This window comes from Kryptolebias marmoratus, linkage group LG19, assembly GCF_001649575.2.
Source record: "Kryptolebias marmoratus isolate JLee-2015 linkage group LG19, ASM164957v2, whole genome shotgun sequence".
Taxonomy (NCBI): domain Eukaryota; kingdom Metazoa; phylum Chordata; class Actinopteri; order Cyprinodontiformes; family Rivulidae; genus Kryptolebias; species Kryptolebias marmoratus.
The window spans coordinates 5473669-5487015 of record NC_051448.1 but is presented as its reverse complement, the minus strand read 5'-3'; the positions used below and the strand labels follow the sequence as shown (position 1 = coordinate 5487015).

At 39.6% G+C, this 13347-nt stretch overlaps 1 protein-coding gene across 4 annotated transcripts in view; it reads right to left on the bottom strand.

The window, feature by feature from the left end:
* The window catches only part of sipa1l1 (signal-induced proliferation-associated 1 like 1), a 70102-nt gene that overhangs the window by 5534 nt on the left and 51221 nt on the right, over positions 1 to 13347 (bottom strand). For all 4 annotated transcript variants that reach the window (XM_017411932.3, XM_037981550.1, XM_017411933.3 and 1 more), the window contains 13 exons: positions 12285 to 12383; positions 11045 to 11220; positions 10343 to 10630; positions 9695 to 9844; positions 9050 to 9183; positions 7027 to 7124; positions 5325 to 5806; positions 2821 to 2997; positions 1719 to 1887; positions 1078 to 1312; positions 568 to 738; positions 364 to 475; positions 4 to 82 (listed from right to left, as the gene is read on the bottom strand). In XM_017411932.3, the coding sequence (XP_017267421.1) occupies positions 4 to 82; positions 364 to 475; positions 568 to 738; positions 1078 to 1312; positions 1719 to 1887; positions 2821 to 2997; positions 5325 to 5806; positions 7027 to 7124; positions 9050 to 9183; positions 9695 to 9844; positions 10343 to 10630; positions 11045 to 11220; positions 12285 to 12383 (2370 nt within the window). The remainder of the gene's footprint in view (positions 1 to 3; positions 83 to 363; positions 476 to 567; positions 739 to 1077; positions 1313 to 1718; positions 1888 to 2820; positions 2998 to 5324; positions 5807 to 7026; positions 7125 to 9049; positions 9184 to 9694; positions 9845 to 10342; positions 10631 to 11044; positions 11221 to 12284; positions 12384 to 13347) is intronic.

Sequence of the window (13347 nt, the reverse complement as noted above, 5' to 3'; positions counted from 1 at the left end):
CACCTTCTTCAGATCCTCCTGCAGCATCTTCACCATAGCTTCTAGTTTAGTCACCTTCCTCTCCAGCCCTATGTGACCCTCACTGTGGAAAGAAAAACACATCCTGTGAGGAGGCTTTGTAAACACACTCAACAGCAGAGTGAATAATTACTGTATGTCAACAACTGGCAAGCTTGAGCTCATAATTTGTTGCCTAACTGTGAGAAAAACACTGTTTACACCACTGATTCTGTGGCAGCAATTTGTCCCTCATTCTAACGGGATATTTCTTTTATTCAGTTGGTTATAAAGTTTTAATAAAAGTGTGGAGCAGAAACATGTTATGAAAACAAACTAATAACAGCAGCGTGAGTCTATGATTACCTTGACGAGGGCCGTGACAGCGGTGCGGGCTGCAGCTCCATGTGGGGCTGCTGAGGACTGGATGCACCGCTGCTCCGGTGGTTTGAGTCCCCGAACACGTAACTTCTCTGAACTGGGAGAAACGTACAAAAGTGACGAAAAGTGCCCGAACAAGAGTGTGTTAATTTACATTAAATAGTAGAATGAATAGAGGTTTATTTTTACTGTAGTGAGTGTTTCTCTCATTCTCAAAGGTACTGGCCACATCCACCAGGTGTGTCCACTCAAGAGGACTGTCCCTGTCTGAGGACGGGAGAGGCATCAGCTCCTGAGGGAGGGGTCCCCGGTGACGCTCCACCAAATCAACCAATGAGGTGTCAGATGCTGAAAGGTCACCTGTTTTAAATTGCAAAAAGCACAAATCTTTCACATCTATGACTATTTTACATATTTTAATCAAAAGCAGGCAGCAGATACATACCGGTGTTTAGGTCTACTACACTGGCTTTCTATTTAGAGTTGTATTTATTTATTTATTTATCTCAACAATCTGTATATTTCAGCACTGTTTATGCCACCTGGATAAATTAAGTGACCATTAATATTGTTTAACACAGCAACAGGAGCATTTAAAAAAAATATGAGGAGCATTTACCTGTCAGTAAACTACATTTAAAGAAAAACGCGTACCTGTAAAAGTCTAGCAATGAAATATAAGAAAACTTTTTTTCTTACCGTGAAGTTTGACTCCAAGCTTGTATGAAGGCCGTCTGAGGGGGACGCCACGGGTGGTGGGTGAGCGAGGAAGGGTGGAGCAGCTAAAGAGGACGTCAGGGCTGAGAGCTGGTTCAGTCACCGAGTCGCTCAGCGAGGGAAGCCGCTGGCCACGATAGATGCTCTCGTCTGACAGGGTGCGATGGAGCGAGCGGCGGCGGGTGAGGGGCTGGCCCGGCGGAGACTTCTGGCCGTGCTGCATCGGGGTGGAGAGTACAGGGTGGGTGTGGGGATAAACGATATGATAGAGAAAAAAAGTAAACTAAACTTAAACATCTAGTTTTAGTGCCATTATTAGTCTTTTACATTTTTGCTTCTTTCAGTGATCAAATTAATGCACTGTATAATAAACACATTCGTGCATTTGCATGTTTTATATTTTCTTTAAGGATTTTAGATGCTAGAAAAAAACATAAATATGATATAAAAGAGAAGGAAAGAAAATCCAGTTACATAATGTGGTTTTCAAGTAAAATGGAAACAGTCAGGGTTACTTGGAAGGAAACTAGAAGAACTCCCCTACACAGAAATTTATTTTGAAAAGCTGATAATTCCAACATAAATCTCTCTCCTATTTTTTTGGCTGCTTTTCAAGCAAGTACCTTTTCCTTGTGTTTTCTCGGTGGTGGGGGAGTGTCATGAGCACTGTGGCGCTTTAGGTCTTCCTCTATGGTCGATTTAGCGTGCTGCTGGGGCGAATGCATGTCTCTGAGAGAAGGTCTGGCTGCCGGGGTTGGAACCAGCTCTCCTCCACTTTCTCCAGGAGATTTCCTAAGACAAAAACAGACAAAATAAGCATTCACCAAAACATTATGTATACGGCTAAACAATCCAAGATTAATTCTAAAAAAAAAAACGTGGTCAAATGACAACTGGCAGCTGCTGCTGTTTTACTCTCAGCCACAAGGTGGCAATCAAGTAGCATCTATGTTAGTCCTGGTGGAGGATATTAACATAAAATAATTAAATTCAGTCTTGCATGAAGAATATTCCACAGTGAAGTACAGTTAACTTTTATCAGAGGCAGAGGACAGGCCCTTACTCAGACTGTAAACACGAGCACGCAAGTTTCAGAAAATTTATAGAATGGACATTTACTTTGTAGATGCTTATAATTATTATCTGTTCAAGCATCTGTTTAGTCCTCCAGGAGCTGGAAGGTTTAGAAAATAAAACATTGAACTTGTTTATTTTCTTCTTGTGCAGCCCTCCACTCCTGAATAATGTCTGGTTCTGCACGAGGCAGTAAAAATTGGAACCTTGTTTTTTTTCTTTTTTTTTTATCTTAATTGGTTCCATGATGCTGGAACAAGCTGCCAAATGCCATAAGAGCAGGAACATCCCTCATTAGCTTCAAGAACTTTCTAAAAACTCATCTACTTCATAAACACCTCCTCTCTTAACACCTCTAACCCACACTTACTTCATTTGGTTTGTGTTCTTCACAGAGATAAACAGCACTTAGTGTTTACTCGACTTTCTCACTACACTAAAGCTTAAATGTTGTTACTCCTTTTTTTAAGTCTCTTTGAATTAATGACTAAATGTAATGCAAATGATAAGAAATTAGCAACAAAGGCATTTAAAGTTCATTAAGCCTGTGTGTCATCACTATGATTTAAAAAAATAAACACACAGGCTGTAAATTCACTTAAAAAAAGGATTTGCTGCCACGTTTTCCATGCTTTCTGTGTGTGTTCTTACTTCCGCGTGTCTCCGAAATCCACAGAATTGATGGTGGAGCCAGGTTTCCTCCAGCCGATCAGATACTTGGACTGAGCTCCCTGACGGGGGTAGAAGCTCTTGGGCCCTGATGTCTGAGACGAAGGGGAGGTGGCTGACGATGACGACTCTTCTCTGGGAGAGCTGTGGCCAGAGTGCCTGGAAAAATACAGAGGAATGAGATACGCATGGCTGACGAGAGCGGGGGGAAGAGAGAAGCATTGATCCAATTTTATTTTTTTTATGTCTTACAAATTTATAGAGGAGAATATAAACTGTTTTGCTCCTTCTGAAATCAATATTTATCTTTGGGCAGGCACTTATAAATCTTCATAGTTTAACATTTTTCCATCAAGGATTTTCCAAGAGAACATTCTTTATTTGGTTAAAGATGGAAAAGGGATCAAGCTTCTTGGCCTGCTCGCTCTCTTATTTCATCTCTACCACTCCCGACAAAATACAGATGGGTCCTAAATGCTGGACAGATGATGTCCAGGTCAGGAATTGTAACTCTATCTGGACTTCTGAAATAAACTCGCTCAAACAGGAAGAGGTGGTTACTGGAGTTCTCTCAGCTCTAGACTCGAGCTCAGCTACGAAAAGTAGGACATGTGTTCCACATTTCCTGAGGCCTAATGTGGAAAGATAAGAGAGAATTAAAATTACTCTTTATGCTTGATTTCCAGAAAAGCCTTGCTGAGAAGAAGGCTGTCTAAGATGCGTTCTTTTTCAGAGAAGTTTGGCATCAGTAACAAGAACTAGAACTAGGCTGCAGAGGTTAGGCAGTAAGATGATGAACTAGAAGATAAATTTAAAATAAAAGCAGAACTTAGTTAAAGAAGTGAGATAAAACTTTTCTTAAAGAATTAAAGGCCTTGCAATTCATTAAAGAATGCCTATCACCCATCACCTTTCTTGGTAGAGTTTTAAACTAAGATCTTTTTATGCTGAGAAGGGTTGGGGTTACAGTTTAACCGTTTTGATCAAATTTTAAATAATGTTAAACATGATTTAATGTGATTTTGGACAATCTTGAGTGATCTGTTAACACTTGAAGTGTATGAGCTGGAGATGACTCTCAGCTAATCTCACAGGTTTTAGCTCAACATTGATATAAAGTCTATTAGCTTTGGCAGCCATGTTTAAAATAGGTTGACTTCAAAAGTTAATCAGTTAGAGATTTACTTCCACTGATTGTGTTTAGAGTTTCAGTAAAATCAGTCAAGAGGTTCATGAGATATTTTTCTAACAGATAATGACAAAGTTCTAAAAACTAATCTTGTGTGAATGGTCAGTGTTGGAGTGTCTGTTGGGTTTGGGAATGATTCGACTATTAACACGCCAAATTTGAGCTCAAAATAAGAATAACTGGCTGAGGTTGCTTAGCTGGGGCGGCCATCTTGAATGGGGTTGCAGATATACATTCAATGATTACTTTCTGAGAGTTACGTTACAATCCGTCCACTGGTTCATAAGATATTTTGCTACCTGCAGTCAAAAACTTTATTGCCTCTGCCTTCAGCAGCAGGTGATAAAAGTGGAGTTTACACAACACTGAATATCCCTGAATAAGTATCATCCTTCAATATGTGTGTTTGCGTGTGTGTGTAAGTCCTGTCAAGAAGTTTCTAGTGTATTTTAGAGTGTACGAATGAATGTGGATAGATCTGCACCAATAAAAAGCTATGAAAGCAGTGAGGGAAGGAAGGAGAAAAAGCTAGACATCTCATTGGGATAAGCAAGTTTATTACTCCAAGACACAACACACTGATTGTGTTTGCCATTTGCTTCAGACGGTTACCTCGGCCTCTGGCGGGATCATGTGTCTTTCAGAGTGAACAATTGTTAAAGATGAGCAGAAATTAAAGTTATGAACACGAACTAGCTTCTCTCTAGGCCTCACCGTCAGGCTAACTGCACTTTGGTGTGAAATACTGAATCCATGACAAGTCACTTGTATTTATAAAATGAGAGCCAAGAAGTGAATTCCTTCTCAGATCTATTTTTCCCCTAGAAGTAAAAAGCACAAAGAGTTCAGCATTTCTGAGTAAGACTGAGTAAAGAGAATAATAAACATAGCTGAAGCGTTCTGTCATCTGACTCAACTTGATATCGATAAGATTTATTTATTCCAACCTTGTGTTTGGAACATTAAAAAGAGGGAGAACATCCACTTAAAGTATTATGAATGGAAATCTTAGGAATGCAAATTGTCTGCCAAAAAGAAACATACTGAGTTTGTTTTCTTGACACAAACCAGAACTGATGTTCAGACCAGTTTTATATGCACAGAGTTTGGGAGATTAAGACGGAACTTGACATGATACCAAATAAATCATGTAGCAAAATAATAAATTAAAAGATTACTGCCAAGGAACAGCAGTTCCTTGGCAGTATAGGCAGATAGGGGTTTAGTCCTTTAACTTGACTGCCAATGTTAACAAAGCTGCTCTCACATAACATAAATATCATCCCCACAGACTCACCTTGAGTGGGATCCACCGTCACTCAGACTGTAAGTACTACTGTCTCTAACAAGGAGATGAGTTGGAGGGCTTCGACCTTCCAGGTTTCTTTCTGCCGGGGGACCGGGAGACTCAGCGGCAGCAGGCGACCTCTCAAGCATCCTGCGCCCTCCCTCAGTTGGACTGTGCCATGGAGACCCAGTCCGCTCCCTGCTTTCTCTGCTTCCGCTGGGAGCCAGCAGTGATGTGGTGCTGCCATGATGGGAGTGGGGGTGGGCATGATGCTGGGCTCCGTATGAGCCAGTGTCGATGCCGCTGTCAGCAGAGGCACCCTGGAGGTATCCTCCGCCTCCCAGGCCATTAGGCTCTGGATCACCCTGATCGCCACTGGAGCCCCCACCTGCTCCCAAATCGTACCATTTGTCGCTGTCGCTGTGGCCCCCACTGGACGTTGTGCTGGATAGAGTGTTACTGCTGGAGTGACCTGAGTAAGGGCCATCTGACTGTCAAGGCAAATAGAAAATTGAAAGCAAGAAAAAAATACCATTTAAATTTTCATTGTTTAGAAAGAAAAAAAAAACAAAAAAAAAACAGTTACTGCATGTAATTTAGTAACCTCAAGGGGTAGGGCTTTAATCAATTTTTTTGAGCAATCAAGATGCAGACATGAACAACTCTGAATCAATTTAAAAATGTCAAAAACTGATCATTATTTCATGTTAATGAAATGTTGTGTTGAGGAACTCTGAAGTGCAGCGCATGGACCGTTCATGGCATCCACACAAATAAAGTTCAGGATACAAACGGCACTTTCTGCAGTGAAAGCCTGAATGGTTTGGTTTCTATGAAGTTAGAGGGAAAAATGATGCTGACAAGTGCCACACTATATGCAAGTTGTGTATATATTTCCATCTGGAGGAGGAAGAATAAAAAACAGCCAGTGATAGCTGCCACAGCAAACTAAAAAAAAAACTAAAATCTTCAAGCGAACCACATTGAAATTTTCACCTAACTCAAAAAAGGCATAGAAAGTTACTAAGTCCATTTCAAGTTTTATTGAAAATGATTTATGACCAAAAACCAGGCTTGTGTGAGATGTTCTGCACTTTGGAGGCACAACAGGACATATTCTTCTTATGTTGAAGAGAACATATTTATCTCCACAGTTCAAAATGAGACCAAAAACAAAGTCATGGAAACACTGAGGGAAGCAGGAAAGATAGCTCTAACATGTGATGCATGAACATCCATTGATACAGAATCTTACATAACAGTGCTCAGTTTTTTTGACTCATTTATTGTTCATTTAATTCTCAAAATGTTGTTTGAATAAAAACTGTTTTATACTGCATTGTAGTGTAGAGCAAATTATTTTGGTTTCTTTAGGTGGGAAAGATTTTCTGTTCAGGTTTTTGTTTGAAGTGTGATTATAAATGCATTAAGATGCATTCATAACCTTTTTATAATCACATCGTAGCCCACTGAATCGCAATCAAATTGAATCATGAAGTGCCTAAAGATTCCCACCCCTAGTTACGTCACATGATGAGAGTAACTAGAACATCACATGATGTAAAAAATAAAAATACATTGCTGTTATATAAGCAGAAATGTAATTTATAAACAGTATGAGCTTTGAGCCAATTGCTAATGATCAGACCAGCTGGGTTTCCAGAGCAAACCATCCTGTCAGAAGTGTTTATAACAAGGAATTAATTCTGACCTGGCTGCCCTTCTTCGGGGAGAGGTGGATGACTTGCTCTTGCCTCTGGATGCGGGGAGCTCCCGAGTAGCCCTGACCTGACTTGGAAACTGGGGTCTCTGCAATAACATTAAACAAAAGGCGGGGGTTGATGACAAACACATGGGCAGTTCCTGCAGCACAAACAGATGAGCTGCTGACAATCCAACAGATCGTTTAGCAACAACACTTCCAGGAGGCACACAGCACCGACACGGTTATCCTTCTGCCTTTGCATCCTCTATTAAGAAAACCCCAGATCACTTGTCATCAAAAAGCAACATACATCAAACAAAAATTTGTCCCCTGCTGGCTTTGTTTGCTCTGGGCAAGCTGTGCTGCATGAGAGACTGTGAGTATGAGTCCTGAGGCAAACATTGGTATAAATGGGACTATTGTGTAATTGTCTACATGTTATGCAATAAGATATACAGAGCAGGCAGTTAATGAGCAGAGCAGCATGAGACAGAGAGAGAGAGAGAGCTAGGGGTGGTATCCTAACATCTGCTGGAGTGAATCTAAAAATGTGGTTTCTGTCTCATTTAGAATATTCATTAATCTGTAAAGTTGCACTGCAGCCTGCAAGGATCTCTGGACTAATTAGAGATGGTGGTACATGTGTGAGCTGGTCAGTCCAATTTCCTGTGCATCTATATACAACACAAGTATATCACTATTTGTCTATTTATTACAATCATTAGAGTTGTTATAGAGGAGAAAGGTAAAAGCAGATGTTTTGAGGAGTTAAAAAGGTTAACTGCTGTCTGTAGATAAGACACATTAGCAATGTCGTGCTTGAATAAACCATAAAATGAATGAGACAGAAACAGCTACATGGGTAAGTCAGCTAAGGGATGACAAGTATGAGCAACAATGAGTATACTGCCCTCTAAGTGACTTCTGATATTTCTGGAAAGAACTCGGCCACATCATCTTCGCCAAAAACCAGAGGTTCAAGAGGTAAAAATGAGAGGAAGCGGAAAAGACAGAACTCTAAAGAACTCAGACAGCAGAGTCGGTTGGGGGAAGGCCAGACACTTGGCTGACTTCAGCTAAGCTGGCCCAGTGTGCGTCGTTCCACCCTATCCAATAACAACATAGGCACTATAAGCGACCACAAAATGAAAGACTAAGACCTTTAACTGTGATTGTGGTGGCCAGCAACAGGTTGAGGACATGGCTGGTCGACAATCAATCAAAGCAGCATCCTGCTGGGAATGAGAGGAGTGGCAGAGGAGAAAGGCAGCCTTTGTGGCTTTCAGAAGCAAAGCCAGAATAAAAAGAAACAGCTTGTAAAATAAAAGTGGATGAGAGAATTTTTGCAATAACAAAATAGAATGTAGAAAAACAAAAAGATAGTTAAGAGGGGAAATATGCAAAACAAAAAAAAAGCAAATAAACAGAATGAAGGGAAGCAAAGGCACACAATGTTGGCTAACTGTTGGAGAGAAATACGAGGATATCTTCCATTTCTCTTTGTCTTTGTTGAATAAACCTTATAGAATAGAAAGGAAAGTGTGAGGAGAAAGTTTATTTGCTCTTACTGGGATCCCATTTTAACAACTCCAAAAAAAAATCTCCTTTCTTTTTTGTTCTGCTTGTCTCATTAGGTTTCCACCTTTTTGTTTGCAGAGACATTAAGACCTTCTCTGTGAAGGCAACATAATTCACAGCTTGCAGGGGAAAAGGAGGTGGAAGGAAAAGGGAGTGTTGTTGTTGAACAAGGCTGTCAGAGTTGGTAACCAATGCAAGAACCATTCACACACTTTTCAAAATAGCTGTCAGTTCAAAGGATTTTAAAGCACAGATAAATATGGAAGATTTTTTTTGTGTCGTCTCCTCCTCCCTTTGCATAAATCAACTGCAACCCACACTCTTTGCATATATAAAATGTCAATTTGCATACACTTTTAATCAAACATTCAGTCTACCTCACCAGGCTGTCTCCTAGTACAGAGCACTCAAACTATTGCTCAACAACAAATAATCCTAAGTACTTGTATACCTGTCGACCCTCGTTCACTTCCGCTACCTTCCTCCATTCTCGACCAATTGGGAGTGGACTTTCCACTGGACCCGCCTTCTCCGACCACCTCTCGTCTCTCCGACGACATGGGAGAGTGACGGCTGCTTGCGAACCTAGGAAGTGGTCACACACGTACAAAACCTGAGCTGACACTTGATCAGGAAACCTTAATGTGGTAATGACTAAAAAAGCAGAGCTGGAAATGACAGAAAGATGGAATTTTTTCCCCCAAAGGCTCAAGTGGGTGGCAATAAAAGTGAGAGTGCCTTACTTTGCAATATTACATTTGTCAAAAATCTAGACCATATTTCAAGCTAAACTGCTAAGTAATTGAATTCTGTGGATAGAAATTCATAAATCATGCTCCTAATTGTAACTTGGGAACATGAAGTACTCTAAACATATGTCAATTAGTTCCTTTTTGCTTAGAGACTGAGATGTTTATGCACTCCAAAGAAAAAACTTATGAATGTGCAATAGCTTTTCTAACATTAATATAAACATAGGATGAACAATGATTACAGAGTAAGTGCCTCGGGCTGACTTCAAAGTTTTTAGAGATACTGTGTAATTATATTTGTACACAATGGATATGACACACAGGACAATCAGTATTTTCCTTACTGCTCAGGCATGGACTTTTGTCTCCAGTGAGCAGAGCTTCCAGAGGCTTCAGTGGAACAGGACAGGTTGCTGGGAGAGCTGCGGTTGTGAGGCGAGCGGCCTAAAGCCAGAGAGGAGGCCAGGCTGTAGCTCTCACTGCCTGGAGACATCCTGGCGTGCAAACAAATACAGAAACCGTGTGAATTTATCTGCTAATAAAAAACAAATAAATTATTTTAAAAAATGAATGAAATATATATAGTTTTTTTAAAAACCATGTACAACAGAAACTAAATAACGAGAGGAAATACAGCCACTGGGACTCCAGTTCCCACACAGTCAGGGTGAAAGAAATGTCAGAGTAGCTAAAAAACCTTCTGCTTAAATATTTGGCAAGAAAAACACAGGCTCAGTTTATGTGCTATGCCGAGACATTACCTTCACAGTTTATTTCAGCAGAAAGGTGAAATGAGTGAAACAATAGAAGGTGAAAATGATTTCACATAAGAATAACGTAATAATCAGCACCAAGGGCTTCTTGATCAGTTCAACAGCTGTTTAAAGTTCTGGCTGTCAAATCAGAGATTTTTGAGGTTTTACCCTCATCAAAAAGCCCTTCTTTAGTGTTATTTTATGGTAATCTATATTTTTTTAAAAACAAGGCCTAACCTCTTGGAATCCAGAGGTCGGCCGTCACTGCTGACGCTGCGTGGGATGGCAGCGCCTCTCTCTAGCCTCTCAGCTGACAGGGTCTTCCCCACTGAGCTTCCCAGGCTGATGGCTCGGTTCGGAGTGTGGGGTTGTGGAGAGGCAGTCAGTGACTGCTGAGGACTGCTCGATGTCCTCTGCCATTTATTATTGTTGCTGCGGAAGGGGAACTTGTACTCGAAGGAGCCACTATCGCTGCTGCTGCCCTTGTATTCTGACACGGGCACTCGATAGAGCTCTGAGCAGCCCCTGCAAAAACAGAGGAAAAATGGTTTTGTTTAAATGCGTCTGTGTTTTCATACCCTTAGGGAGGGAGACTATTAAATACCAAATGATGAGAATAAGACAAAAAGCATACATGCGTTTGTATTGCCTAGAAGCTGTAGGATTTTAATTTGTTCATTAAAATAAGCAGTCAAGTCTCAAATTACCTTAAGCTAATAAAGTTGTCCTTCATAACGTAGTTTTGTAACTAACTGAAATTACACCACAAAGGTTCATAAACATCAACTCTGGTGCCAAAGAAAATCATGATGGTGACAGCTAAAATGTCAAACCTGAAGCCTCAAAATAATTGTTCACGAAACGATGGGTGATGTCACTGTCGTTATGTCCGCTGAGTGTTCATCAGAACAAACATATTCAGTTCCTGCTCCCACATACCTGCGTGGAGTGGCATCGTCATGCGGTGGGATGATGACAACACGCACTGTCACCGAGTTCCGCAGGAGGTCAATCATCTGCTCGTGGGTCAGAGTTGCTACAGCGACTTTGCAGATTTCTACCAAGCGGCTTCCCTGACGCAGCCCAGCCTGCCAGGCGTAGCCGTAAGGCTCAACCTAGGAGTAACACAGTTTTAATAAACTTTCCTATAGTTGACCAACTTATAAAATTAATGTTTTTTTAAATAACAATAGAAATTTTTTTTTATTTTTCATAGCACAGTTAGGCTTATGGTGGTTACCTTGGTTAAGTAAATTAAAAAAAATAGAAAAAGCTCCATCATAGTAATATAGGACAAAAAATGTGGGTTTTTTGGAGTAAAATGTTGACACGCAACATATATATCCTGGTTTTTTTTCCAAAGTAGGCTAAAGGATTTGTTGTAAATTGAAGCCAGTTCTACTAACCAAAGAAATCTAAGGAAAATAAAAGTGTGTTCATTCAGGGACGTAATAACATCCACTCAGCACTGCAAACACAACCAAGCTTTTAGGCAACTTGCTTAAAAAAACTTAGCAATTAAGTCATAATTAAGATACTCCGATGCACAGCACCATTCTCTGACAATTCAGTACAATGAGCTGATAAGCAGGAATAGGAATACTAGACAACTTTCTTGAGAATCTTCTAGATCATTTTTTTCATTATAAATTTTGTAATTTCATAATTTTGTAAAGCATCATCCAGCTTTGTAGATAAAATGGCAATTCATTGTTTCTGGTGGAAAAATGAGTCGATGTACCTCAAACAGTCACCAAACTACAAAGCCTGAAAACAATATGATTTTAAACTGCTGAACTAAAACTATGTTACTGCTGTAGTCCTACCAATATTTTGTACAAATTTGATAAACATATTAGAACATTTTTTGCAAGACTTTCTTTCGTAACTCTAGAAGTAGATGAATTCACATATTCCACCCTACTAAACAAGGCAGAAAATGGATCGACTGTTTGTATCAGTGATAAATTAACTATTTTATTACACATACTATTACTTAAAATTGTCCTTTTAAGAGAATATACAAATATACTTATATCTCTACTTCTTATTTGTCTGTAAAAGTCACTTGGCTCTTAGGAAACAAAAACCTAAAAATTATAATTAGATTCTATCCAGATATGCTATGTAAGCAAGTTTTCTGCCTCCATGAAAAAGTTATTTAAATATGGTTTATTACCTCAGCCACGATGCCTTCATAGTTCACGTGGAAGCCGAGCTGTCCCAGGCCATTTCGACGAAGCGTCATCTCTGATGTCTCACAACCTTTAGTAAGAAACTGGACATATGGACAAGAGAGATGCACAAATATTACAATTTAATACTCAGTACAGAAAAAACTTAATCCTGATCTTCTAAATAATTAGCTGTTTTAATAAATCTGAATTGATTCTGCAAAGATTAAATTTAATTTTTTTTTGCGGTGTGGAATCCTGTGAATGTGTAAATATTTTAGTACTTCTGTACAAAATATTTCTTCTTACAGGGAGAAACTTTTTTGAACAACTGAAGCGAGATCTAAATGACTTAATGTCAAAAGGTAAAAACCCCTCCACAGATGTGTGTGTGTTTATGTGTTCATACACACTCGGCAGATGACACAAATGTAAGAAAATTTGCATCTTTTTGTGAACCTCATGTATGTATGAACACCAAAACATGTTGCATAAGAAAAACCTTTTTTGAACCTTTTCTTTTTTATCACGCTACTCCTATCATTCAAGCGAGGATGAAAGAATGATGGGAAGTAGCTGCGCTGCCTTTTCACAAAGACTGAAACAGTAATAAGAAAAATGAGAAACAATCTTTTTTAAAAACCAGTGACTTAAAACAGATCTGTTAAAACTAACTCTCATTCCCGACTAAAATAAACAACCTTTCCTTTATGGCTGGTCACAAAGCATCAACCTGCTTCTCCCTCTACTGATGCACCTATTAACTTCAGGGCACCTTTGTATTCCTCTGTCTCAACAAAGAAGTCAAACTTCACAGGAAAACATAAATAAATCATGCAACAGAATGACACCTGATATGATTTGTCATTGCACCCTCTGATATTTCTATATCCATGAGAATGAAAAAGAGAACAAGCTAAAAAAGATGAGAAAAAGCGCGTGATAAATAGCAAAAGAGAGAGGAATAAAGGGGTATGCTGAGAAAAACGACAGAATAAGAGACCTGTGAACCACTTTCTATTTTCAGATTGGCACTGAGGCAGTCAATCTGAGTATTAAGGCCAGTTG